At 47.3% G+C, this 27,194-nt stretch overlaps 1 protein-coding gene across 1 annotated transcript in view; it reads left to right on the top strand.

Annotated features, from left to right (window-relative positions):
• LOC143960486 (estradiol 17 beta-dehydrogenase 5-like) overlaps positions 1–26,520 on the top strand; it is a 99,843-nt gene extending 73,323 nt beyond the window's left edge. Inside the window, exons 6-7 of the mRNA XM_077469134.1 lie at positions 10,282–10,447; positions 26,434–26,520. Of these exons, the coding sequence (XP_077325260.1) occupies positions 10,282–10,447; positions 26,434–26,520 (253 nt within the window). The remainder of the gene's footprint in view (positions 1–10,281; positions 10,448–26,433) is intronic.
• The last annotated feature ends 674 nt before the right edge of the window (positions 26,521–27,194 follow it).

The following is a 27,194-nucleotide window of genomic DNA, read 5'->3' as shown; positions in this document are numbered from 1 at the left end:
ATTCAGGCGTTACAGCGCTAAAAATAGCGCCTGTGTAACGCCTGAAAAATACCGGCCCCTTTAACTCCAGTGTGAAAGCCGGAGGGCTTTCACACTGGAGCGATGCGCTGGCAGGACGGTGAAAAAAGTCCTGCTAGCCGCATCTTTGCAGCGGTGAAGGAGCGGTGTATTCACCGCTCCTATACCGCTCCTACCCATTGAAATCAATGGGACACCGCGGCAATACCGCCGGCAAAGCGCCGCTGCAGCGGCGCTTTGCGGGCGGGTTTAACCCCCTTTCGGCCGCTAGCGGGGGTTAAAACCACCCCGCTAGCGCCCGCACACCGCCGCTAAAACGACGGTAAAGAGCCGCTAAAAATAGCGGCGCTTTACCGCCGACGCTGCTCCTGCCCCAGTGTGAAAGCAGCCTTAGTCTCACATATACAGTCTGAATAGAAAGAGTTTGCTTCTTAACCGGTTCCCGACCAGCTCACATACTTTTACTGTGGCACAATAGCACTGCTGTGTGAAACCCTGTATGGGTTTCCCTTTAAGAACCACCAGAGGGCGCACGCAGCCGGCCGCTGCACGGCAGGGGACCCGATGCGATTGGCTGGCGGTCGCGATCGCCGCCGGCCATGCGTGATCGCATGCACGGGGATTTGTGTGTGTAAACACACAAATGACTGTTCTGTCAGGGGAGAGGAGACTTATCGTTTGTTCCTACTAAGTAGGATCAACAATATGTCTCTTCCCCCAGTCAGTCCTATCCCCATACGGTTAGAACACACTGAGGGAACACAGGTTTAACCCCTTGATCACCCCCCTAGTGTTAGCCCCTTCCCTACCAGTTACATTTACACAGTAATCGGTGCATATTTATAGCACTGATCATTGTATAAATGTCAATGGTCCCAAAAATGTGTCAAAAGTGTCTGATCTGTCCGTCGCAATGTCATAGTACCACTAAAAATCATAGATCACTGGCATTACTAGTAAAACATTTTTTATAAAAATGCCATAAATCTTTCCCATAGTTTGTAGATGCTTTTGCGCAAACCAATCAATATATGCTTATTGCGATTTTTTTTTTTTTTTTTTTTTTACCAAAAATATGTAGAAGAATATATATTGGCCTAAACTGATGAAGAAATTTTTAATTATTTTTTTTAAATTGGGGGATATTTATTATAGCAAAAAGTAAAAAATAATGTTTTTTTTTTCAAAATTGTCACACTTTTTTTGTTTATACAGTAGCTCAAAAAATAAAATCCGCAGAGGTGAGCAAACGCCACCAAAAGAAAGCTCTATTTGTGGGAAAAAAGGATGCAAATTTGGTTTGGGTACAGAGTTGCACGACTGCACAATTGTCAGTTAAAATGACGCAGTGCCAAATTGTAAAAAGTGCTCTGGTCAGGAAGGGGGTAAAACCTTCCGGGGCTGAAGTGGTTAAATAAAAAAATATCCAGGCTCACCAAATATTAGCTAAATACAAGAGCCATGTGCATTTGTCCTTGAAACTTGATGTGCTTTGTGTATTTCTTTCCCTCTGTGTTAGGAGCTTCCTGTAATAAAGAACGGTCGCTGCTCTCTCTCCTTGTGCAGGTTGACTGGTCTTGTCCCCCCCCCACTTTTCTCCTGTAGTTTTCTGCTAACTGACTACTCATATGACCATTATTTACTTCGTTATTATCGAATCATCTGTTGTCTTATCAGTTTGTCAATGTTTTTGTCCATGCTGCAGAAAACAGCATGGTTTTTAGAACACAGCACAACACATAACTAAAGTCTTATGCTGCGTACCCACGATAAGAGTTTACGTCAGAAAAAACTTGGATGGTTTTTTCAGATGGAATTTCGCTCAAGCTTGGCTTGCATACACACGGTCACATAAAAGTTCTCTGAACTTTCAACCGTCAAGAACGCAGTGACGTACAACACTACGACAAGCCGAGAAAATTAAGTTCAATGCATCCGAGTATGTGTCAACTTGTTTCAGAGCATGTGTAGGAATTTCCGATCAGAACTTTTTCTGTTGGGAAAATAGAGAACCTGCTCTCAATTTTTTCCTGGCGGAAATTCCTCTAGCAAAAGTCCGATGGGGCATACACACGGTTGGAATTTCCGACCAGAAGCTCTTATCAGAATTTTGCTGGCGGGATTTCCGATAGTGTGTAAGGGGCTTATTGTAAAGGACACTAACCATATATGACTCTGTGCATATATGTGACAGCTACCCTTTTAAGGGTGAATCACACTAAAATATATAGGTCATAAATTAAAGTAAGGCGCTATTCTCATGTGCAAAATTTTGTGTAATCTGTACCATGTATTCTATAGTTGTATTAAACACCTCATTCAAACCTTGTTCAAAATCTCAATATCAGTAGTAACATGTAACCATTACAATCAAAAATTAAAATCATGTATATAACAGAAAAACAATGCACCACAAACGCTAAAATAAATATGTATAACATCTAAAAGAATACAGTTCAAAATAAAGTCCAATGTGACATTCAATCTTTAGAACCCATCCACTATACTGTGTGTGAGAAAATTTTCAAAGGATGTATATTGCTCCTCCCCAATAAACCAGTGCTCCACCATGTGTGACAATGTAGATGCACTCAGCAGAACCACAAGGTCTCAAGGACTAATAAAGCCTTTTGTTACACCAATATGATCAGATGTAGTGGTCAGATGTTCTTCCAACAACATCAAAACACCTCTCCAGTGGTATTATTCTCCCATCAAACGGTTAACACCAAATGCCAAAAGATGAATAAATGACAGAATGATCGTGCAATACCGTTTAATAAAATAAATTCCTAAAAGTATCTCTACATAAAATGCGCTTACATTAAAAATCTCCCAGACTGGCACCAGCTCGATCAGCCTGTACAATCTCTACTGGCATTCAAAGATCCCGCTACGGGGAACCGTTTTCCCCTCCCATTATCTACTGGAGCCCAGCATGCATTCCACCAAGTCATCTCCCTAAATTAATATTGGCCCACCAATAGAAAAATGTCAGCGGGTATTTAGGTCTCCAGGAAAATGGCAGCAACCAGACTTCCTGATGATGATTCAGTGAAATGCATAGAGATTGGGTTGCTGTCTGTTGCTGAGGATAACCAGTGAGGTCACATCCGGTCTTGGTGGAACGCAGGCCGTGCTCCAGTAGGTGACAGTGGGGCGAACGGTTCCCTGTAGTGGGATCTTTGAATGCCAGCGGAGATTTACAGGGTGATAGAGTCGGTGCCAGTCTGGGCACTTTTTAATGTAAGCGAATTATATGTAGAGATACTTTTAGGAATTTATTTTATTAAACGGTATTGCATGCTCATCCGGCTATTTATTCATTTCTTGGCACTTGATGGGGGAATAATACCATTTGAGAAATGCTTGGAAGTTGTTTGAAGAAAATCTGACCACTACATCTGATCATATTGGTTCTACAAAAGGCTTTATTGGTCCCTGAGACCTTGTGGCTCTGGTGAGTGAATCTACATTATCACACATGGTGGAGCACTGGTTTGATGGGGAGAAGAGCAATATACAGATACTCCTTGTTTAAAGAGTTACCTGTTTAACAACCGATCTGACTTACTACCAGCTCTCCTGACCCAATTATTGTATTGTACGTGTAGCGGCCATAACCCTTTGCAGGGCAGCCTTGACTTTTTGGCTTACCGGTTACCTCCGCTTGGCTTGTTCTTCCACGTCTAGGGTTGATACCCAACAACTTGACACCAATAAAGTCCTTTTTTAAAGGTTTTATTTTGCAGGAGTAACATCCAACAACAGTCTCGTAAGGGAACAGAGGACAAGGGTGAAGAACTTTTAACTGCAGACATAAACTCTCTAGTACCACCCAGAGAGTAACCACTCGCAGCTGGGTGCTTCAAGGCTGAACGAATCTCTAGCCAGAGATTATGGCAGTCAGCACTTTGATTCAGAACTTGTAAAATCTCTGACCTTGAACAAGTTGTAACTGAAAGTGAACAGGAACCTTTTCCTCAGTACCCGGAACGTTCTCTGTCTCCTTGATAGTAATGGAAAAAGCGGGGATTCGTCAATGTCCTTCCCAACTCAGTAACCAGGCACTTCTCAGGATGCAAGCTTGTTGGCCCTCCTCCAAAGAGTCCTCCCCGTCACCTTCACGAGCTGTGGTGCCCCTCCAAGCCGAGCGCACACCCAGACACCTTTAATCCTCCCTCAGTTACTGCGTCTCGCACCAGCTGGTTCTGAGACTCGGGAACAGACGATCCCTACCCCAGACCAGGCGGGTCTATTGGGGGTAACCAACTGAAGCATGTTGCGGAGCATCGAATGCTTCGTGACCGGGACTCCTCGCGGGGCTACCCCGGTCCAGGAAACAGACCGCTAAGGCCTCACGATCGAACCACCTGTAACATGTGACCTCAACATCTTAAGTACCCCTCCCCAGACTCCTCAGCGGGGCCCGGCAAACACACTGATTGGCTCAGAGGAAGCTGATACCCAAATGTCCAACCAGGCCTGGTTGTGGCCTGTCATGTGCACCTCACTATACATATGACTAGGCAGAACTCTAACACAGCCCAGCCAAACTGATGTCAAAGTCAACCTACACAATTAACCTTTAGAACCCCATTACCGTTCTGAGGCAAAAACTAAATTTACAATCGAATGACACTTTGTCCAAAATGTCATCCGCTATGTACAGTACAGAATTTATGTTTCTATTTTTGTGTTTTGTACTTATGCTAAATAAAACAAAGTTTTTGAGTTGGACTTCTGTGTGTAGATCTTTTTTTCAGAATACAGTACAGTAGTTAAAAATGCTTAAAATATTGATTACTTGTGGCTCCTCTAACGTCCAATTCATTTAACAACCTGTTTGCTGGAACAGAACCTGGTCTTAAAAGTGAGGACAGCCTGTAAATTCTTTCAAGATTTTCTCATACACAGTGTAGCATGGCCCCTAAGGGACTGCTTGTATTTACCTGCTGATCTGCGTTGCCATGACCTGATGAACATTCCAACCCACTTACACTCTCGGTTCAGACATCTTTGTACCACCTTAAAGTATTAAGTCAGACAACTCTGTGCGTTTTATATTCTGATAATGTTTACTAGAACAGTTCAAAGAAGATATTGTCACAAAGAGGAGGTAATAGATCTGTTGAGTTTTGGGCAACAGCTCTTTATAGCTCCTCCCCAGCAATCTCTCTGATAGTAGCAAAGATCTCTGGGATATGTAGTCCAAGGGCATAGACATGCCAAAACCATTATCAGTCTGAGGAACTACTCATCCCACAATCCCTTTAGTTTGGCTCACAAACTTGACTTCAGTTGATAACACTGGGCACTAGAGGGTCATGCAAAGCGTAGAAACACCGGAGGATCACTGTTTTGCAATAAGTATACACATTTATTCTTTTGCATTGTTTGCAGTACACTTTGCAAAGTGCAGTTTTATATGATTTTGTTTTTCTGTTCTATACGTGAATTTGATTTTTGATTGTAACGGTCACATGTTGCTACTAATATTGAGATTGTGATCAAGGTTTGAATGAGAGGTTTAATCAGTGGCGCCGGCAGGGGGTGCTGACAGTGGCTGAAGCCCCAAGTGGGTCCCCAAAAAGCTCCAGGTCTCGGGTGGGCACTGTTCTATTATTAGCCCTGCGTGCTGCTGTAGAGCGGGGACTGATCTGATCCCGAGCACGCCCGAGTGTAATAGCAGGTCCCCCCTTCTGGTGCCTGCAGCGCTAATTGACGTCCCACTGGTCCAACGCCAGGACCACGGGACGTGTGACGTCCATAACAGGTGCTGCAGGCTCCAGAAAGCGGGACTTACAATGCGGCCGCCGCGCCACTGTCAGAAGATACCGACCCCACTCAGCGCTCAGACGGCTCTCCTCTCCTCATCATGGCTCTCTCTCTCTCTGGCTGCCTGGACTCTGGAGTCTACTCTACTGTGTGATGGGTGCACCACTGAGCTGCAGGAGGACACCTGAAGTCTGGTCAGGTAGGTCAGTGTATGTCAGGTAGGTCAGGGCAGTGTAGGTCAGTGTATGTCAGGTAGGTCAGTGTCAAGTAGGTCAGCATGCGTCAGGTAGGTACTACCCACCCCCCCCCCCCCCCCCCCCCCCGTTGCTGGGCACAGTCTTCGGGCTGAATCCCCTGGTGTTTCTGCCACCTAGCAACTCCCCTGGGTTTTACAAATATAAATTTATACACAAATACAACATAACTGACAGAATTCCTTCTAAATCTAAAAGATAAAGCTGGGTTAATAAATAAAAATATAGATGAGATGAAAAAAGCTGTGGGATTAGAGAGACAGAGGAAGAGAAACAAAGTTAGGCTCCATTCACACTGGGCTTAAAAAAAACTCCAATTCACCTAGCAGAAAAAAACACTCATATAGAACATTTTTTGTACAAAGTTTAGACGAGTTTAGGAGAGTTTTAGTTTTTTTTTTTCTGCCAGAAAGCTCCAATCAGAGACGCAAACCAAAAGGTTTTTTTTCTGCCTCTAAGGCCCCTTTCACGCTTGTGCAACTTGTCCTGCGACTTGGTACTGCAAATGCGCATGACAAGTCGTTCCCCATGTTTTCCAATGAGTACCATTCATATCTGTGCGACTTCAAGTCTCAGCAACTTCAAAGTAGTCCCTGCACTACTTTGGTCCAACTTTCATGCAATTTTAGGTCATAAACTTCATGTTTACACAGGCGTTGCTGCTTAAAATCGCAGCAAAGTCGTGCGACTTTCAGTTCACACAAGTGTGAAAGGAGCCTAAAGCCGCGTACACTCGTGGCGGACTGTCTGGCCAACTTAGTCCGTCAGACAATCCGACGGACAGTCCGTCATACTTTCGAATGAACGGAATTGCCCACACACGGCACTTTTTGAGCGGACTAATACGGCGGACTAAGTCCGCCATACTATCCGCCCTACTTTTGAAATGAACGGACTCGCCCACACACGCGGAGGAAAGTCCGCTCATTTCGAGCGCGTCTCCAGGTAGGCGGGGCCCGCGAAGGAGACGTCGCTGACCCCGCCGCCTGGTATGGACTTAAAGGGGAACCCCAACGCCGAAAAAAATCGGCGTGGGGCCCCCCCCAAGTCCAAAACAGACCCTTGTCCGAGCACGCTACCCGGCCGGCCAGGAAAGGCCCCCCACCCTATGTGAATGAGTATGGGGTACAATGTACCCCTACCCATTCACCTGTGAAAAAAAGTACAAAAAAAACACAACACAGGGTTAAAATATTTTATTGCACAGCTCCGGGGGTCTTCCGTCTTCGGGGGTCTTCTCGCCGGACTTCTCCGCTATCTTCTTGTAGCTCTTTTGCTAGCGGAGGAGTCCGGCTTTCTTCCTCGCCGCCGGCCTCTTCTCCCGACTTCGGGGGTCTTGTCCCCCTCTTCGGTTCTTCTGCCGGGCCACCGCGCCTTCTTATAGCTCTTTTACAGGCGGTGGCCCGGTCTTCTGTCGCCGCCGTCGCCGCCGCCTTCCATTCTTCTTCTTCTTCTTCTTCTTCTCCAGGAGATGTTGACACGATGCTCTCTCTGGCCGGAATGCCAGGGACGCGCTCCGCTGCCACTTATATAGGGACAATGGGGCGGTGTCACATGGCTTTATGTCACATGGGTTGGTCACATGGTGACCCCGCCCCCTTACGATGTCATAGTCCCCATGTGACATCAACCCATGTGACCAACCCATGTGACATAAAGCCATGTGACACCGCCCCTTGTCCCTATATAAGTGGCAGCGGAGCGTGTCCCTGGCATTCCGGCCGGAGAGAGCGTCGTGTCAACATCTCCTGGAGAAGAAGAAGAAGAACGGAAGGCGGCAGCGATGGCGGCGACAGAAGACCGGGCCACCGCCTGTAAAAGAGCTATAAGAAGGCGCGGTGGCCCGGCAGAAGAACCGAAGAGGGGGACAAGACCCCCGAAGTCGGGAGAAGAGGCCGGCGGCGAGGAAGAAAGCCGGACTCCTCTGCTAGCAAAAGAGCTACAAGAAGATAGCGGAGGAGTCCGGCGAGAAGACCCCCGAAGACGGAAGACCCCCGGAGCTGTGCAATAAAATATTTTAACCCTGTGTTGTGTTTTTTTTGTACTTTTTTTCACAGGTGAATGGGTAGGGGTACATTGTACCCCATACTCATTCACATAGGGTGGGGGGCCGGTATCCGGGGGCCCCCTTATTAAAGGGGGCTCCCGGATTCCGATAAGCCCCCCCGCCCGCAGACCCCGACAACCAACGGCCAGGGTTGTCGGGAAGAGGCCCTTGTCCTCATCAACATGGGGACAAGGTGCTTTGGGGTGGGGGGGCCGCGCGGCCCCCCCTTCCCCAAGGCACCCCCCCATGTTGAGGGCACGCGGCCTGGTACGGCTCAGGAGGGGGGGCGCTCGCTCGCCCCCCTTTCCTGGCCGGCCGGGTAGCGTGCTCGGACAAGGGTCTGTTATGGACTTGGGGGGGACCCCCACGCCGATTTTTTTTCGGCGTTGGGGTTCCCCTTTAAGTCCATACCAGGCGGCGGGGCCAGCGACGTCTCCGTCGCGGGCCCCGCCTACCTGGATACCCGCTCGAAATGAGCGGACTTTTCTCCGGGCGGGAAAAGTCTGCTCATTTCAAAAGTACCGCGGACTGGCACACACACGGGCGGATTGTCCGCCGAAATGCGAGTCCAGCGGACAGTATTTCCAACATTCCGAAATACTTAGTCCGCCAGACTGCACGCTGAAAAAGTCAGCTGAAGCCCACACACGAGCGGACTGTCCGCTGAAATGTGTTTCGGCGGACTAAGTAGGCCAGACAGTCCGCCCGTGTGTACGCGGCTTAAGGCTGCATTCACACCTGAGCATATCGTTTTCGGGTAGAAAATCTCTCAATTTTTGGTGCGATTTTTACTGCGATTTTCTGCTTCGATTTTGTACAGGTCAAAAGGTCACCAATGTAAAAAGCAGAAAACGCTTGTAATCTGCCTTAAAAAGAAACTCATGTACTTTTTTGAGTTTCTGGCATTTTGCTTCAGGCGACAAAACGCTCAGATATGAATAGGGGCCATTTAAAGGAGTGGGATTTTATGTCTTAAAGCGGAAGTCCGCCGGGAGTCCGCATTTTTTCTTTTTTTTTCCAGCGCGCCCGCGATGTCGGCACCCGAAGCCGATCTCTCGATCGTCTCCCGGGTGCTGCCGCCGCCATCTTGGGTATGGGAATCAGGAAGTGGAGCCTTTCGGCTTCATTTCCCGGTTCCCTACTGCGCATGCGCGAGTCGCGCTGCGCAATAAGGATGGACCCGCTGCCTCTGGGATCTGTGTGTTTCCCAGCAGGCAGCGGAGGACTTTCGGAAAGGGACGTAATCTACGCCCCTTTCCGCAGAGAGCTAACTCCTGTAGTAGCAGTGAATTTTAAGCCAGTGTGCAGGGAGCCTAAGGGCTCTTTCACACCTGATTGTCCGTTTTAATGGACTCTTCTTGCTCAGCAGGGATCGAGGTCCGTCTCCGCTCACTTTGCAGGGATGGACCTGTCAGAGCCCCGCTCTCCTCTATGGGGGGATCGGATGAAAACGAATCCGAATAAACTGACGGTCTTTCCGACGGAGTTCTGCTGAAATGGACTTGCCTACACATGATCACACCAAAGTTTGTTTAGAACACAATGATGTACAACGGGACTAGAAAAGGGAAGTTCAATAGCTAGTAGCCAATAGCTGCCCTTGCATCGTTTTAGGTCCATCTCAGCTCACTGTGCAGGGATGGACCTGTCAGAGCCCCGTTGTCCTCTTTGGGGGATCGGATGAAAACGGACCGCCTGTTTTGCAGCACGTGGAGGTCCCCCCCCCCCAAGGTCCATACCAGGCCCTTGGGTCTAGTATGGATTTGGAGGGGACTACATTTCTTTTTAAAAATGGCGTGGGGTCCCTCCCAAAATCCATGCCAGACCCTGCAGGTCAGGAAAGGGAGGGGACAAGCGAGCCCCCCCCCCCCGAACCATAACAGACTGCATGCCCTCAACATGGAGGGGTGGGTGCATGTTGATGGGGACAAGGGCCTCTTCCCGACAACCCTGGCCGTGGGCTTATCAGAATCTGGAAGTCCTACCCATTCACCAAAAAATTGTGTCATGTGAAAAAATACAGTAGATAGTTTTTGACAAGTCTTTTATTAAAAATGTCTTTCATCTACTGGAGGAAAAGAGACACAATTATCATCTGTCACTAATCGCCCTCTTATGTGCTCGGGCCCTGCTGGTAGTGATTTTATTATTTGGCATGAGCTTTGTCTGTTTTCTTCCATACAGGGTTGCTGTAGGTTGCCCTGTACTCCTTGAGGACCCAGTCCTGAATGGTATAGCACAGAGGATCGGACGGACTCCGGCTCAGGTGGCGCTTCGATATCTCCTGCAGAGAGGGATTGTCGTTCTTGCAAAAAGCTACACTGAACACAGAATCAAAGAGAACCTACAGGTACAAACTCTGACACAACTTTTTTTTTTTTAATTTTGGATAAAATACGGAATGGATAAAGCTGATGTTTAAAGATGAAGTAAACCCTGATGGGTTTTACTTCCTCTTCCCCTGCAAAGTAAAAGCATAATTGGTTAGTAGGGATGAGCCGAACACCCCCCGGTTCGGTTCGCACCAGAACTTTCGAACGGACCCCAAATTCGTACGAACTTTAGAACCCCATTGAAGTCTATGGGACTCGAACGTTCGAAATTAAAAGTGCTGATTTTAACGGCTAATATGCAAGATACTGTCCTAAAAAGGGTTTGGAGACCTGGCTCCTGCCCCAGGGGACATGGGTCAATGCCTAAAATGTTTTTAAAAATGGCCGTTTTGGCGGAAGCACTGATTTTAATGACGATTAAAGTGAAAAAAAAAGTGAAATATTCCTTTAAATATGGTGCCTGGGGGGTGTCTGTAGTATGCCTGTGAAGTGCCACGTGTTTCCCGTGTTTAGAACAGTCCCTGCACAAAATGACATAAAACGGAAATAACATCATTGAAAACTGCTTGCGGTTTTAATGTTATATCTGGTTCCTGCAATATGGTTGAAAATCATTGAGAAAAATGGCATGGGTAGCCCTCCCTGCCCATTACCAGCCCCTTTGGGTCTTGTACGCATATTAAGGGAAACCCCGTACCCATATTAAAAAAAGGAAATGCGTGTGGCCCCCAGGCCCTATATACTCAGAACAGCAGTATACAGGCGGTGCAAACAAGACAGGGACTGTGTAGGTTTGTTGTGTTAAGTTGAATCTGTTTGTAATTTTCAACTGGTACATTTTTAAAGTGTAGCTCCAGTCAAAAAAACTATTTTTAAGCTTTTTGGAAAACATAGGGAAGGGTTATCACCCCTGTATAATTTGTTTTGTCGTCCATCTTTTTTCATCTCACTTGCTGTTGTCTCCTTGCGTTTGCAAGTAGGAGATGTTTGTAAGTTCGATGTTTGAAAGTAGGGGCCTGCCCTATATGCTCTGCAGAAATGGCGGAACAAGGTGTTGGTTTGTAAGCCCTCAAAGTGACTCTTGGTGGGCGCTGGAGCGCCCTGCTGTGAACGATTATATCAAGAATTGTAATTACATGCCATTGTTGAACAGTGGTAGAAAAATTGACCTTTAGTGGTTGTGGTGCTGGTGCCACAACACTAAGTCCTCACCGTTACTCTGGGTGGGCACAGGAAGGGGCCCTCCTGTGAAATATTATATCAAGAATTGTAATTACATTTCCCTGTTAAACAGGGGCAGAAAAATTGGGCTTTAGGCACTGGTGCTGGTGCCACGACACTGCAACCTCTCCCATATACTCTCGTTTTATTGCAGGAATTAGCCCTGCTGCAAAGCATTGCATCAAAAATTGTAATTAAACGCCCCTGTTAAACAGGGGCAGAAAAATTGGGCTTTAGGCACTGGTGCTGGTGCCACGACACTGCAACCTCTCCCATATACTCTAGTTTTATTGCAGGAATTAGCCCTGCTGCAAAGCATTGCATCAAAAATTGTAATTAAACGCCCCTGTTAAACAGGGGCAGAAAAATTGGGCTGATGGCATCACCCAGAACCAGAAATGTTCTTCCAACATATCAGCAGAGGAGGAAGAGGATAGATAATCAACATAACAGGACAGTCACACTCAGCATCAGCATAGGCAGTCTTGAAGGGATGTGATATTTCAAAAAAAATTATTCAGTTACATCAGCTTCAGGTGCTTGGTAGCTGTGGGTGATCCAAGACTGATTCATCTTGATGAAGGTCAGTCGATCAACTGATTCGGTGGACAGGCGCACCCTGTGATCGGTAACAAAGCCACCAGCAGCACTGAAGGTGCGTTCCGAAAGAACGCTGGATGCAGGACAGGCCAGTAGCTCAATTGCATACTGTGCAAGCTCTGGCCAGTGATCCATCCTCAAGACCCAGTAAGCCAAAGGATTTTCGGTGGGAAAGGTGTCCAAGTCTGACCTTGCCCCTAGGTATTCCTGCACCATGTAAATCAGACGCTGGCGATGGTTGCTGGAACCGATCATACCTTGGGGCTGCGGACTAAAAAATTGTCTGAAAGCATCAGTCAGACGGCCACCTTCTCCACCGCTCCTTCTGACCGATGCCTCAGCAACACGTTGTCCAGGACCAGGAGTTTGTAACCTCCCAGTCTCTGGGAACGCGTTGCACAGACCTTTCTGCAAGGCCTCCCGGAGATGTCTCATCCTCTGCTCCCTCTGCTATGGCAAGATAAGGTCGGCAACCTTACCCTTGTACCGTGGATCAAGGAGAGTGGCCAGCCAGTAATGGTCCCTCTCCTTGAGCCGAAGAATACGAGGATCCTTCCGCAGGCTTTGCAGGATCAGGGAGGCCATGCAGCGTAGGTTAGCTGAGGCATTCGGTCCGGAGTCCTCATGGTCACTAAGGACAACATGATCCGCAGCTACCTCCTCCCAGCCACGTACAAGTCCACGTGTTTCTTGGGACTGTAAATCATCCCTACAAGACTGCTGCTGCTGATGCTGAGTGCCAGCCTCCACCTCCATGCTGACACAATCATCCTCCTCCTCCTCTTCCTCCTCCTCATCCTCTTCCTGTGTGATGGGTGGCACAGCAGGAACACTGTCTGGATAAAGGGGGCCTTGAGAGGCAAGGAAGTCCTCCTCTTCCTGCCTCTGTTCTGCCTCAAGTGCCCTGTCCATTATTCCACGCAGCGTATACTTCAAGAGGTGGACAAGAGGTACAGTGTCACTGATGCATGCACTGTCACTGCTCACCATCCTTGTGGCCTGCTCAAACGGTGACAGGACAGTGCATGCATCCCTGATCATGCCCCACTGGCGTGGGGAGAAAAAACCGAGCTCCCCTGACCCTGTCCTGGTGCCGTAGTCGCACAGGTACTCATTGATGGCCCTCTGCTGTGTGTGCAGCCGCTGCAGCATGGCCAACGTTGAGTTCCACCTGGTGGGCATGTCACATATAAGGCGGTTCTTGGGCAGGTTCAACTCCTTTTGGAGCTCAGCCAGCCGAGCACAGGCATTAAATGATCGGCGGAAATGCACACAGACTTTCCTGGCCTGCTTCAGGACATCCTGTAAGCCGGGGTACCTGCCCAAGAACCGCTGCACCACCAGGTTAAGGACGTGAGCTACACAGGGCACATGGGTCAGTTGTCCCTGTCGGAGGGCAGAGAGGAGGTTGGTGCCATTGTCACAAACCACCATTCCTGGCTTAAGCTGGCGTGGCGTCAACCACCTCTCGGCCTGCCCCTGCAGAGCTGACAAAATATCCGCCCCAGTGTGGCTCCTGTCCCCCAAACAAACCAGCGCAAGCACGGCATGGCATTGTTTTGCCTGCGTACTTGCGTAGCCCCTGGAACGCCTACGGAGCACCGCTGGTTCTGAGGACAGAGCACTGGAAGAGGCCATGGAGGAAGAAGAGGAGGGGGTGGAGGAGAGAGGTGTGTCACAACCAATAGTAGCATTTTAGAGGCGTGGTGGCGGAACAACCTCCAACACTACTGCACCTTGTCCTGCATCCTTCCCAGCTGCCAGAAGAGTGACCCAATGGGCCGTGAAAGACAGGTAACGTCCCTGTCCATGCCTGCTGGACCATGAGTCAGCGGTAATATGCACCTTACCGCTGACTGCCCTGTCCAGCGAGGCACGGACATTGCCTTCCACATGCCGGTAGAGAGCCGGAATCGCCTTCCGTGAGAAAAAGTGGCGTTTGGGGACCTGCCACTGAGGAACCGCACATTGTACAAACTCACGGAAGGGGGCCGAGTCTACCAACTGAAAAGGCAGCAGTTGAAGTGCTAGCAATTTAGCCAAGCTAGCATTCAACCGCTGGGCATGTGGATGGCTGGGAGTGAACTTCTTTCGCCGGTCCAGCAGCTGGGGTAGGGACATTTGCCTGCTATAATCAGACGTGGGTGTACTGCTAGCAGAGTGCCCGGAAGCACTTGGCGGTGACACACCTAATTCTACACCTTCATTCCTCTCAGAGCAGGTTTCAGAGAGGACTGAAGGTCTAGTGGGGTTGGAGATGCCAGCTGATGAGGAGCAAGGAGAGGTCCGCTTTGTTCTTTGGTGTGGGTCTTTGAGTTACGCTTGCCAACGAGCTTTATGGCAGGTCAACATATGTCTGGTCAAGCATATGGTGCCCAAGCGGCTGATGCTTTGGCCACGCGAGATACGCTTGACACATATGTTGCAAATAGCAGCGATCTGATGCACTCATCTTAAAAAAGGCCCACACAAAAAAACTTTTAGAATAACGCGCAGAGGCAGCGCCCTGCACAGGCGGAGCTCTGCGGTGTGATTCAGTCGGTGTGCTTGCCCCTAAGCTGGCCCCCGGAGGGCATCCTGCCTCGTTGGACATGTGCCTCCTCCTCCTCCTCTTCCTCTCTCCTACCAGGCACCCACGTGGAGTCAGTGCCCTCATCATCCCCTCCCTCTTCATCGCTGTAGCAAACCTGGCAGTATGCTGCAGCTTGTGGAACATGACTGCCAGATTGCTGTCCTTCTTGAGCATCCCCTCTCTCTGCACTCACGCTACTGCCTTCCTCTAGCTGAGTGTCATCATCAGAGCCTACAAAACACTGGGCATCCTCCTGGAGCATGTACCCAACACTGTGCTCAAAGAGTTCAGGAGACTCCTCGGGAGGACGTGGTGGGTCTAGGGAAGGAGTCACTGATGATGACATTGAGAGGAGGGAAGACGATGCGTTGGCAGCTGCTTTGCTAGTACCCTGAGACTGGGTGAGAGAGGATGAGGAGGATGAAGAGGGCTTGGTCATCCACTCTACCAAGTCGTTGGCATGTTGCGGTTCAGCATGTCCAGCTGCCGAAAAGGACAAGCGTGTCCCATGGCCACGTGCTGATGATAATGCACCGCGTCCACGACCAGCACTGTTGTCTCTAGACACAGAGCCTGCTTGCCCTCTTTTATCGGCTCGCGCCTGTCTGCCTCTCCTTGCTGGCCTTCCAGACATGGTAATGGCCTGAAGGGAGTTGGGTAAAACAGCAGTTGGGTAGTGTATATTGTGCTGGAGGCACACAACACCCACTAACTCCTGCAGATGCCTTTATTATAGAACACCAGAGATAAAGGCAGTGGCGGCCCGTCCATAGGGGGCGCCCGGGCGCCGCCCCCCCCCCCCTTCTGTGTGGTCACAAAAAAAAAAAAAAAAAAAAAATAAAAATGTAAAAAAAAAAAAAATAAAGTTTTAAAACTGCCCCTTTAAAAAAAATAAAAAGTTCTTTCAGGAAGTGCACTGTGCTCGAGCGCCGGTCACAGTGCACTATGGGAACGGCCACGCCAATGCAATCATGAGATTGCAGGCGTGGCGCTTCATTTGCGGGCGTTTAGCCCGCCTCAGGGCGCTTTCTGAAGCGCTGAGTAGTTTCCGCCCGGCGCTGTAGTATTGTTACTACGGCCGGGCGGGCAGTTTGATTGACATCTGAGTTGACTCAGATGTCACTTCCTGTCTTCTCTCTCCCATTTCACCTGAGAGAGGAAACAGGAAGTAAGAGGAGTAGAGCGGTGTGCAGGAGAGGAGCGGAGAACACTGCTGTGTAAGAAGAGGGGCTGCAGCAGTCTGGGGCTGGAGATGGCTGCTGGTCAGGATGGAGCCACAATCTGGACATTTGCTGGTTTTTCTGCTACTTGTCTCGGCTATAGGATTCTCTCCATCTGGAGCTGCACAGAAAGGTAGGACCGCTCTCTATCATCAGGTGTCTGTGGGGTGACTGTGTTCCTATGGTGGGAACACATTGGGGGTCATGGATATTGGGTGTCTATGATAGACTGCACCTGCAAAGCAATGCTTGGACTTGTAGTTCCCCATCTGATCTCAAGCCCTTGGTGTAGGTTATGTTTAGGAAGTTTTAATTTCCTGTAGAACTACAGAAACCAGCCAGCTCCCCTGGGATGCCGAGTCCATCACATAAGCCGGAGAACCATGCCTTGAAGGTTTCTGTCTCTGCTTCGGGTCAGGCATGGCATTGTAGGTTCAGGTACAAACTCCTGTGTCAAGGCTGTTCTATGTCCCCAGCCCATAAAACACGCATGTCTAATAAGGATTAATGTCATTTATCAATGACGAGCCCGGTGTATAATGTCCAGCCTGTTATGTGATGTGCAGAGCCCGGTGTATAATGTCCAGCCTGTTATGTGATGTGCAGAGCCCGGTGTATAATGTCCAGCCTGTTATGTGATGTGCAGAGCCCGGTGTATAATGTCCAGCCTGTTATGTGATGTGCAGAGCCCGGTGTATAATGTCCAGCCTGTTATGTGATGTGCAGAGCCCGGTGTATAATGTCCAGCCTGTTATGTGATGTGCAGAGCCCGGTGTATATAATGTGCAGCCTGGTATATGATGTGCAGAGCCCGGTGTATATAATGTGCAGCCTGGTATATGATATGGATTCTATAAGGGGTGTGGCTTATGAGAAGTGGGAAGGGGCCAACCGTGGAGGGGCGGGGTCTTGCGCCCCCCCATCCTAAAACTTCACCAGCCGCCACTGGATAAAGGGGTATACTGTAATGGAGTCACACAACACCCACTAAGCCCTGCAGATGGCTCTATTAGAGAACAGCAATAAAGGGTAGATACAGGTGTATATTGTGCTGGAGGCACAAAAAACCCACTAACTCCTGCAGATGCCTTTATTATAGAACACCAGAGATAAAGGGGTATATACAGATGTATACTGTGCTGTGCTGGAGGCACACACAACTTTCAATAACTCCTGCAGATGGCAAGTGGGCTCAAATAGAGAAGAGCTATGTAGGTGGATATAGCGGTGTGTACTGGGTACAGAGCACGCAGACAGCACACACAAGCTCCTAACACTACTGACTGCAAGCTCTATTATAAAAGATAGATCACTAGCTATATAGGTGAGGTGAATATAGCGGTGTATACTGCGGTCAGGGCAAGCAGACAACAACCACTACAGAAGAGCAAGATCGAAAATCGGCCGATAACGATCGGTGTGTACTATGTTGAAGGTACACAGAACACTCACTAACTGCTTCAGACGCCAACACACTACACAAGGCCGCCGCGCTGGCGGCCTTATATAGTGTGGGGCGTGTACTACACAGCCTGAGCTATGATTGGCCACAGGCATCCTGCCTGTGGCCAATCATGGCTCTCCTCGCTGCTGGCGCTGTGATTGGCCAAGCATGCGGGGTCACAGTGCATGCTTGGCCAATCATGAGCCAGCAATGCACTGCGATGACGCAGTGCATTGTGGGCCGTGAGCGGCACACGAATTTGGCGCGAACGGCCAATAACGTTCGGAATTCGCCGAACGGGCGAACAGCCGATACGTTCGACTCGAACACGAAGCTCATCCCTATTGGTTAGTATGAATCGCATACTAGCCCATTATGTGGCACTTACCTGCAAACGAAGCCCAATGTGTCCCTGCTGGTTGCCGCATCCATCTTCTGCCCTCTTCCTTCCAGGCCTGTGGAACGTCTCTCTGACTGGTCAGAGCCCCGCAACGTCAATCCCACGCATTAGCACATACAAGTGAAGAAACGGCATGGCGGTCCGTCTCCTCAAAGCACTTGCGCTGATTACACCATCAGCGCTGTGTAGAGGAAACATCTCCTAAACAGCACACGTTTAAGAGATATTTCCACTACCTATAGGTAAGCCTTATTATAGGTAAAACTTACTAATGTGGGTTTACAACCACTTTAATCTGCTTATATTTTGCCTTCCCTGGTACTTCCCATCTCCTAAACGATGTTAATGACATTTTTAACCACTTACACACTGCGGACTTAAACCCCCTTCCTAACCAGACCAATTTTCAGGTTTTAGCACTCTCACACTTTAAATGGCAATTACTCAGTCATGGAACACTGTACCCATATGAAATTTTACATATCTTTTGGTAAATATAACCCAAATCTGTGTATATTATTTGGTCTGTGTGAAAGTTATATAGTCTACAAGCTATGGTGTCAATCACAAAAAATGAATCTCACCTGATGTACTGGCGACCTATAGCCATTCTAAAGGCCCTGAAATGTCAGGAAAGTACAAATACCCCCCAAATGACCCATTTTTGCAATGTAGACATTCCAATGTATTTAGTATGAGGCATGCTGAGTTTTTTCATGTTGTATTTTTTTCCCTCAATTCTTTGCAAAATTAAGATTTTTTTTTTCACAAAATTGTCATAGTAAGGGTTTTTTTCTCTCACATGGCATATGCGTACCACAAATTACATCCCAAAATATATTCTGCTACTCCTGAGTATGGCGATATCACATGTGTGAGACTTTTCACAGCTTGGCCACATACAGTGGCCAACATGCAGGGAGCACCATCAAGCGTTCTAGGGACATAAATTACACATGGCGAGGCACAGTAGACCACTGATGGAGCACAGATGTGGCACTGATATAGCACAAATGGGGCACTGCTGGGCACTGATATGGCACAGATTGGGGCACTGAAATGGCATGGATTGGGACACTGTTGGGCCCTGATATGGCACTGCTGCGCACTGATCTGGCATGGGGGCACTGGCACTATAAAAAGTAACTACCTTAAGCAGCCTCACACTGCAGTTTCTCCCTCCTCTGCTCACACGATCGGTGTGAGCAGCAGAAAGAACCCAACATGACGCCGGTTTGTTTACATTGATCGCTCTGCCATTGGATGAAGCAATCACTTGGTGAAGGGCCGCTGTCATTGGCCCTGTACCTCGATCCATGACCCGCCGTGCCCCGTGAACCCTATGCTCACGGAAGCCCCCAATACTTGTCCCAGGGGGCATGCAGGAGCATGATTCTGGGAGGACATCACAGTACGCCCTCCCAGAGTTATCGAGCAACACTGTAGCTGTCATTCGACTATGGCAGGGTTGTTAACTGGTTAACCACTTACCCACTGGGCACTTAAACCCCCTTCCTAACCAGACCAATTTTCAGCTTTCGGTGCTCTCACATTTTGAATTTTGAATGCAACATTGTACCCATATAAAAGTTATTTTTTTCACACAAATAGTGCTTTATTTTGGTGGTATTTAATCGCTACTGGGTTTGTTATTTTTTGCACTATAAATGAAAAAAGACCAATTCTATAAAAAATAAAAATAAAAAAAATAATAATTTTTCTTTGTTTAAAATTTAGCAGATTTAGTCAATTTTCTTCATAAATTTTGGCCACAATTTATACTGCTTATATCTTTGGTAACATTAACTTAAATCCATGTATATTATTTGGTCTTATTTGTGAAAGTTATAGAGTCTACAATCTGACGTCAGTCATTGAAAATTGATCACACCTGATGCACTGATGGCCTAATTTCTTGAGACCCTAACAAGCCAAGAAAGTAAAAATACCTCCTAAATTGCTCCTTTTTGCAAAGTAGACATTCCAAAGTATTTCGTAACAGGGATAGTGAGTTTTTTTTAAGTTGTAATTTTTTTCCACAATTGTTTGCAAAATTAAGGCCGCGTACACACGGGCGGATTGTATGGCCTACTTAGTCCGTCATACAATCCGACGGACAGTCCGTCATACTTTCGAATGAACGGACTTGACCACACACGGATGCACAAACAGTCCGTCGAAAGCTTGCGCAATGACGTATACAGCACGTACGACGGGACTAGAAATAGGAAGTCCAATACACAGCAATGCACCCTTCGGCCGTGTAAATCCTTTCTGAGCATGCGCCATTCTTAGTCCGTCGAACTAGCCTACTCACGAGCGGATTGTCCGCTGAAACCAAAGTATGACGGACAATATTACGGAAATTCCGAAATACTTAGTACGCCAGACTGCACGCTGAAAAAGTCCGCTGAAGCCCACACACGAGCGGACTGTCCGCTGAAATGTGTTTCGGCGGACTAAGTACGCATACAGTCCGCCCGTGTGTACGCGGCTTTAGATTGATTTTTTTTTTTCCACACAATTGTCACATACAGCATATGCCTACCACAAATTACACCTCAAAACGCATTCTATTATTCCTCCTGAGTATGGTGATACCACATGTGTGAGACTTTTACACAGCCTGGCCACATACAGAGCACCAACATGCAGGGAGCACAATCAGGTGTTCTAGGGACATAAATTACACATATCATTTCTTGACTACCTCTTGCACTTTTGAAGGCACCGGAGCACCAGGACAATGAAAATCCATCATGTCTCAACCTTTGGGAATCATGCTTGTAGCAGTGAGCCTTGCAATGCTGCAAGGGACTTGTTGTTCCACAATAGTTGGAGGGCAACAGGTTAAAGAGGGAGTCCGCCGGGAGTCCGCGTTTTTTTTTTTTTTAAAAGCCAGAAACTACTGTAGCTGCTGACTTTTAAAATAGTGACACTTACCTGTCCAGCGTGCCCGCGATGTCGGCACCCGAAGCCGATCTCTCGATCATCTCTCGGGTGCTGCCGCCGCCATCTTGGGTATGGGAATCAGGAAGTGGAGCCTTTCGGCTTCATTTCCCGGTTCCCTACTGCGCATGTGCGAGTCACGCTGCGCAATAAGGATGGACCCGCTGCTTCTGGGATCTGTGTGTTTCCCAGCAGGCAGCGGGGGACTTTCGGAAAGGGGCGTAATCTACGCCCCTTTCCGCAGAGAGCCATCCCGGAAGTGGGTGCAGATACCTGTACTGTACAGGTACCTGCACCCCCCTCCCCCCTGAAAGGTGCCAATTGTGGTGTCGGAGGGGGGGAGGATTCCAATGAGCGGAAGGTCCACTTTAGGGTGGACCTCCGCTTTAAGCACCTGTTTTTTGTTTTTAATCCGCAGTGATGCTAAAAAAGAAAACAAAAAACATTAAGTGTACAAAAAAAAAAAACATGCATGTGAATACACACTAAAAAGTGTGTGTGCATTTAAGTGTGTGTGCATTTAAGGGTGTGCTTTTATCCACCCTCAAAGGGGTAGGACCTCTCCCAGAACCCCTGGAGTTCAAGGTTCCAGGAACAAGGGTCCGATTAGGTCCACCTAGCCAGAAGGCCTGGAGGGCCCATTTCCTCATGGCCAGCTGAAGGCAACCTCTGAGCACTAGATCAAGGGGCTCTTCAGAAGAGAGACCTTCCAGGTTCAGGTGAGAGAGGAACCTAAGGGCCACACATCCACCCCTAGACTTCAGTGCAAGCCAGAGGACTCACACCCTCCATCTAGTGAAGAAAAACACACACGAAAGTGAAAAATTACAAATGTGAGGGGAAGATAAATTACATAAATAAGTGGCCGTGCAATGTGCACTGGCTAGGCCCTGAGGCTTGGTAGCTAAACTTAGCCAGAAGGTCAGGGGGCACAGACACTGTTGAATCTCTGCCTTCCCAGCCAATGGCCAACAAAATTGATCCATTCAAACCAGTAGGAACTGGGCCCATCTAGTTTTCCTGGTGAAATTACTCCTGTGCCCCAACTATCTGCGTTCCAGCCAGAATTAGCCTTCAGAGCCCCCATCATACCAGCAAGTTACTATACAGCCAGCTATTCCTGCCATAAGGCCATAATGATGGCCAAGCACCCCTACTGGACACTGACAAGAACAGATACTACACTTGATTTTAGCTAAAAGGTCAAGAAGTAATGGGTTAGCTGATACTGGATGTCCTTGGGCCAGGACATGAGGCGGATCTATCTGACTTGATGCAGCTTCTAATGCACGTTGTGAGAAGCTCACAGTGTGCAGTCAAATCAAAGCAAGCAATTTCAGTTTAGGAGAGGAGCCAGTGCAGAGGCACAGCCCGAGATCCCTTCTTAAAGGGGGTTTCCAGATTCCAATAAGCCCCAACCCACAGACCCGGCAACCACCGGCCAAGGTTTTCGGGAAGAGGCCATTGTCTCCATCAACATGGGGGCACGGTTCTTTGGGGTGGGGGGGCGCAGAACCCCCTGCCCCAAAGCACCCACCCCCCCATGTTGAGAGCAGGTGGACTGGTAATGGGGCGCTCACTCGTCCCCTCCCTTTCCTGACCTGCCGGACTGCATGCTCGGATAAGTGACTCATTGGTGGTAAAGGACGTGGCGGCCGGCTTCCCGACCTCCTCCTTAGCAACGAGCTATACGTGTTTAATGAGGGGAAAAAGAGCGTTTAAAGCGGAGTTCCGCCGAAAAGAAAAAAGTAAAGTCAGCAGCTACAAAAAGTGTAGCTGCTGACTTTTAATAATCAGACACTTACCTGTCCCACAGTCCAGCGATGCGGGCATACGAAGCCCCGCTCCTCTCCCCCTACTTTCCTTAGCGCCGGCATTCTCACTTTGGCCACCCGGGTGTGGCTTCACAGCCGGCACGTACTTTGCATGCACGAGCCATGCTGCATGCTGTGAATGGCCGAGAAATCTTCTGGGACCTGTGACGTGTCCCAGAAGATTGCAGGGGGAGGAGAGGTGAACTTCTTTGCACTGCCGAAGAGCCCCGGCAGGAAGTAGGAGCTGAATCCCTCTAAAAAGAGGGTATCCACTCCCTCCCAAAAAAAAAATTACATTCCAAATGTGGCATGTCAGAGGATCACCATCACTTAAAGTGAAAGTTCCATTTTTGGGTGGAACTCCACGTTAAAAAAACGGATCGGATGTAAGCGGATCGTCCGCTAATATAATTTTTTTGTCCATTCCACTTTTTTTAGCGGAAGAAAAATAGGGGTTTCTCTTGTATTAAAAAAAACGGAGGAAATCCTGGGCAGCTGAGACATTCCTATATCATCGTTGGATAGAGATGAGCTCAGGTAAGTATTAGGGGGGCTGCTTTACGCAGAAGGTTTTTTTATCTTAATGCATAGAATGTACTATGTACCATACCATACATTCTATGTATTAAGCTAAAAAAACGACTTTTACAATTGCTCTAATGTTGAAAGAGAGAGGCTAGTTCCGATTTAAGAGAAATTTCCCCAGTGGGACACAGATGGCAAAAAACCTGACAGGGGAGGTGATAGTCTAATCTACAAATGCCTACATTTATACAGTAACAAAAATTAGAAGATAGGATGTAAAAATAATCTTCAGTTAATCACTTGCTGACCAGCCGCTGCAGTTTTACTGCGGCAGAATGGCATGGCTGGGCGAAACGACATTATGTTATGTCGCTTTGCCCTGTGGCCACTAGGGGCACGCACGCGCTCCCCCTGCTCGTTCCCTGGGGCCGATGCGAGTGCCCGGCAGGCGCAATGACTGCCGGGTTCCCGCGATCGCTCGTGACATACCGAGAACCGGGATCTGCATGTGTAAACACACAAATTCCGGTTCTCTGAGGGGAGAAGAGACTGATCATGTGTTCATACAAAGTATGAACAGCGATCGGTCATCTCCCCTAGATAGTGCCATCCCCCCCTTCAGTTAGAACACAGAGAGGGAACACAGTTAACCCCTTGATCGCCCCCTAGTTTTAACCCCTTCCTTACCAGGGACATTTTTACAGTAATCAGTGCATTTTTAATCACACTGATCGCTGTATAAAAGCCAATGGTCCCAAAAATGTGACAAAAGTGTCCAATGTATCCGCCATAATGTCGCAGTCCCGATAGAAATCGCAGATCGCTGCCATTACTAGCAAAAAATAATAATAAAAATGCTATAAATCTATCCCCTATTTTGTAGACGCTATAACTTTTCCACAAACCAATCAATTATTGCGATTTTTATTACCAAAAATATGTAGAAGAATACATATTGGCCTAATCTGAGAAAAAAAGTAAAAATATTGTGTTTTCAAAATTGTCGCTCTTTTTTTGTTTATAGCGCAAAAAATAACCACCGCAGAGATGATTAAATACTACTAGCTCATTATGAAATACCTTAGAATGAGGCGTCGGCAGGTAATCTCGGTCCACGCTGAAGGAGCGGACATTTTCCCTCGGAGTTGTCTCCCGGGTATCGTGGCTCCGGCGCTGTGAGTGGCCGGAGCCGCAATGTCATCACTCCCGTGCATGTGCGTGGCAGACTTCTTTCCGGCAATGTCTGGCATCTGCCGGACCTTTCAGCCAGGAAACTCAGAGCACATGCGCCGCTGAAGTCAGTGGCTGCATGCAAGGGGAATATCTCCTAAACCGTAAAGGCTTAGGAGATATTCTTTTTACCTATAGGTAAGCCTTATTATAGTCTTACCTGTAAGTCAAAGTGAAAAAGAAGGGTATACAAGCACTTTAAAATAAAGGAGCTCCTTGTGCAGGAAGGATGTTCCAGGCCTGGAATCATGATGTACCGAATCTCTGAGGATTGGAGCGAGAACCTCCAACAGTCCAATTGAAATTCCTTCACAGAGTATATTACACGCTCTTAGTATAGATCATCTATCATACTAATGATGATGTCTGTCCTAAATAGCATTAGGAGGTAGGAAATGTTATCCATATAATTTGGTCCTATCCACTTATACAAGACTTTTAGAAAGCAGTGGTTGCTGATATTAATGTGATTAGTGGAGTCACTACGGCTGATGCTCTGATTCTTTTGCTGGGTGTAATTGATAACTTACCTGCTAACACTCATACAAAATAATTCCTTTTCTATGCTGCCTATTATGCAAGGAAAATTATTCTGTCTAAATGGAAGATGCCAGACCCTCCTATGGTCTTCTCCAGGAAGGCTATAATTAATACCTCCCTACCCCTATATAATTTGACCTATATAGGGCGCAACTGCCCCACAAAATTCAATAAAATCTGGTTGGTTTGGGTTGAAGCTAGGAATCTTATGTTTTGTCACCTTAGAGCTTACCCTTCCTCTCTTTCCCCTCCCTCCCTGTTCTACCTTTCTGTCTAAGTACCTGCATCCCCTCCCCTTCACATTTCCATTCCTTTCCCCCTGCCCCAAATGATTGGGAGGTGGGCATGTACATGTTGAACAGTGATCCTGAAATGTAAACTTCTGATGAAATATGTTATGTGGATCCTCTGGATTATATAGATAACACAGACAAGACTGCAAATGACTGACAAGGCTAAATGCAAGGCTGCAAATGACACTGACAAGGCTGCATTGATGGGCATTTAAATGTAAGTTTTTTTCCTTAAACTTCCCTCCTAAAGATTTTTTTCTTTTAAATTCCCTCCTAAACTTGGGGTGCGTGTTATACGCCGATAAATACGGTATATATTTTTTGTGACTCTTAGAGGTGGATTTACTAAAGGCAAATAGACTGCACTTTGTAAAGTGCAGTTGCTCCAGAGCTTAGTAAATGAGGTAAAGCTTCACTTTGCAAAGAACATATAATCACGTGCAAGAAAAATGAAAGGAAAACAGCATTTTTGCTTGCCTGTTTTTGGATGATGGAAGTCAACAGAGCTTCTGCTCATTTACTAAGCTCTGGGGCAACTGCTCTTGCAATGTGCAAATGTACTTTACAAAGTGCACAGTCTATTTGACTTTAGTAAATCAACCCCTTACTATTTGTTTTGATTTGTGATTCACATGTACATTGATGTAATATTTCAAAAAACATTCATCTTTAAAAAAACAATATTATTCAAAATATTAACTCACTGAGAAAAATAATAATGTCATAATTTCTGCAGCACTTTACATATACATTGTACATTCACATCAGTCCCTGCCCTCAAGGAGCTTACAATCTAAGGTCCCTAACACACATTCATATCATATATTACATCTTGCAAGTTGTTAGGTATGGTGGGTGAAAAAGTTTTTTATTTTTTTTCAGCTGGTGATCACTGCACTGTATGTATAGAGAAGAAGTTTTGTCACCCTAGGGCAGGACTATAGAACACCTCCTCCTCTCTGCATCTCGATAGCATAGGAGATATGCATTCTGTAGTCATCAGAGATAGCTGGAATCTGTGCTAACAGAGACAGAGTATAGGAAGTTATCGGCTCACAACATTTCTGGCAGCAACTGGAATTTTTTATTTACACTTCTAGCACAGATATATCAAAATGCTTTCAGCAGTATATTTAACAAATAAAAGCGTAACAAAAAAAATATAACAATATATAACAATTATTTTCATCTGCAGGTATTTGACTTCCAACTGGGGGAGGAGGACATGAAATCTCTTTACGCCCTGAATAAAAATATGCGTTATGGTAAAATGCCTATGTGAGTATAACACTGCTGATGGTATTTTCATGTTTTATGTTGTAAGAACCAGTCAGCCTACATATTTTAGAGGTTCATAAAGCCTCCTCTGGATTTGACAGCCAATTGTGATGGCGAATGAGGATTCAGCTGCTTAGAGCTACCCAATAGTGATAATGAGAGCCTCTATCTGGCTGAATCACACAAGTGTTTTTCAACTCAAATCTTCCACTTCTGTCTTCTGGCTGAGTTGTGTGACATGTAGGGGTTGATTTACTAAAGGCAAATAGACTGTGCATGTAGCTGCCCCAGAGCTTAGTACATGAGAAAAGGCTCTGCTGACTTCTATTACCCAATCATGTGCAAGCAAAATGCTGTTTTTTTTTTCCTTGCATGCGATTTGATATTTTTTGCAAAGTGAAACTTTACCTCATTTACTAAGCTCTAGAGCAACTTCACTTGCAGAGTGCACAGTCTATTTCCCTTTAGTAAATCAACCCCATAGAGGGGCCATACTGTCTCAGATGTCTCCCCAATTCATGTTAGAGAAATGTATTTGGACAGCACATGGGCTTAGTGGTTAGCTGTTCTGCATTGCACTGGGTTCCTCTGTTCCAGCCAGCATGCTATCTCCATGGAGTTTGCATGTTCTCCATGTGATCGTGGGGGTTTCCTCTGTCTACTAAGGCTTCCTGCAAC

This window comes from Lithobates pipiens, unplaced genomic scaffold (genome assembly GCF_037356315.1).
Source record: "Lithobates pipiens isolate NorthernLeopardFrog02 unplaced genomic scaffold, aLitPip1_a1.2 Scaffold_8, whole genome shotgun sequence".
NCBI classification, from domain to species: domain Eukaryota; kingdom Metazoa; phylum Chordata; class Amphibia; order Anura; family Ranidae; genus Lithobates; species Lithobates pipiens.
The sequence above is the reverse complement of the archived record's forward strand: the minus strand, read 5'-3'. Positions and strand labels throughout refer to the sequence as shown.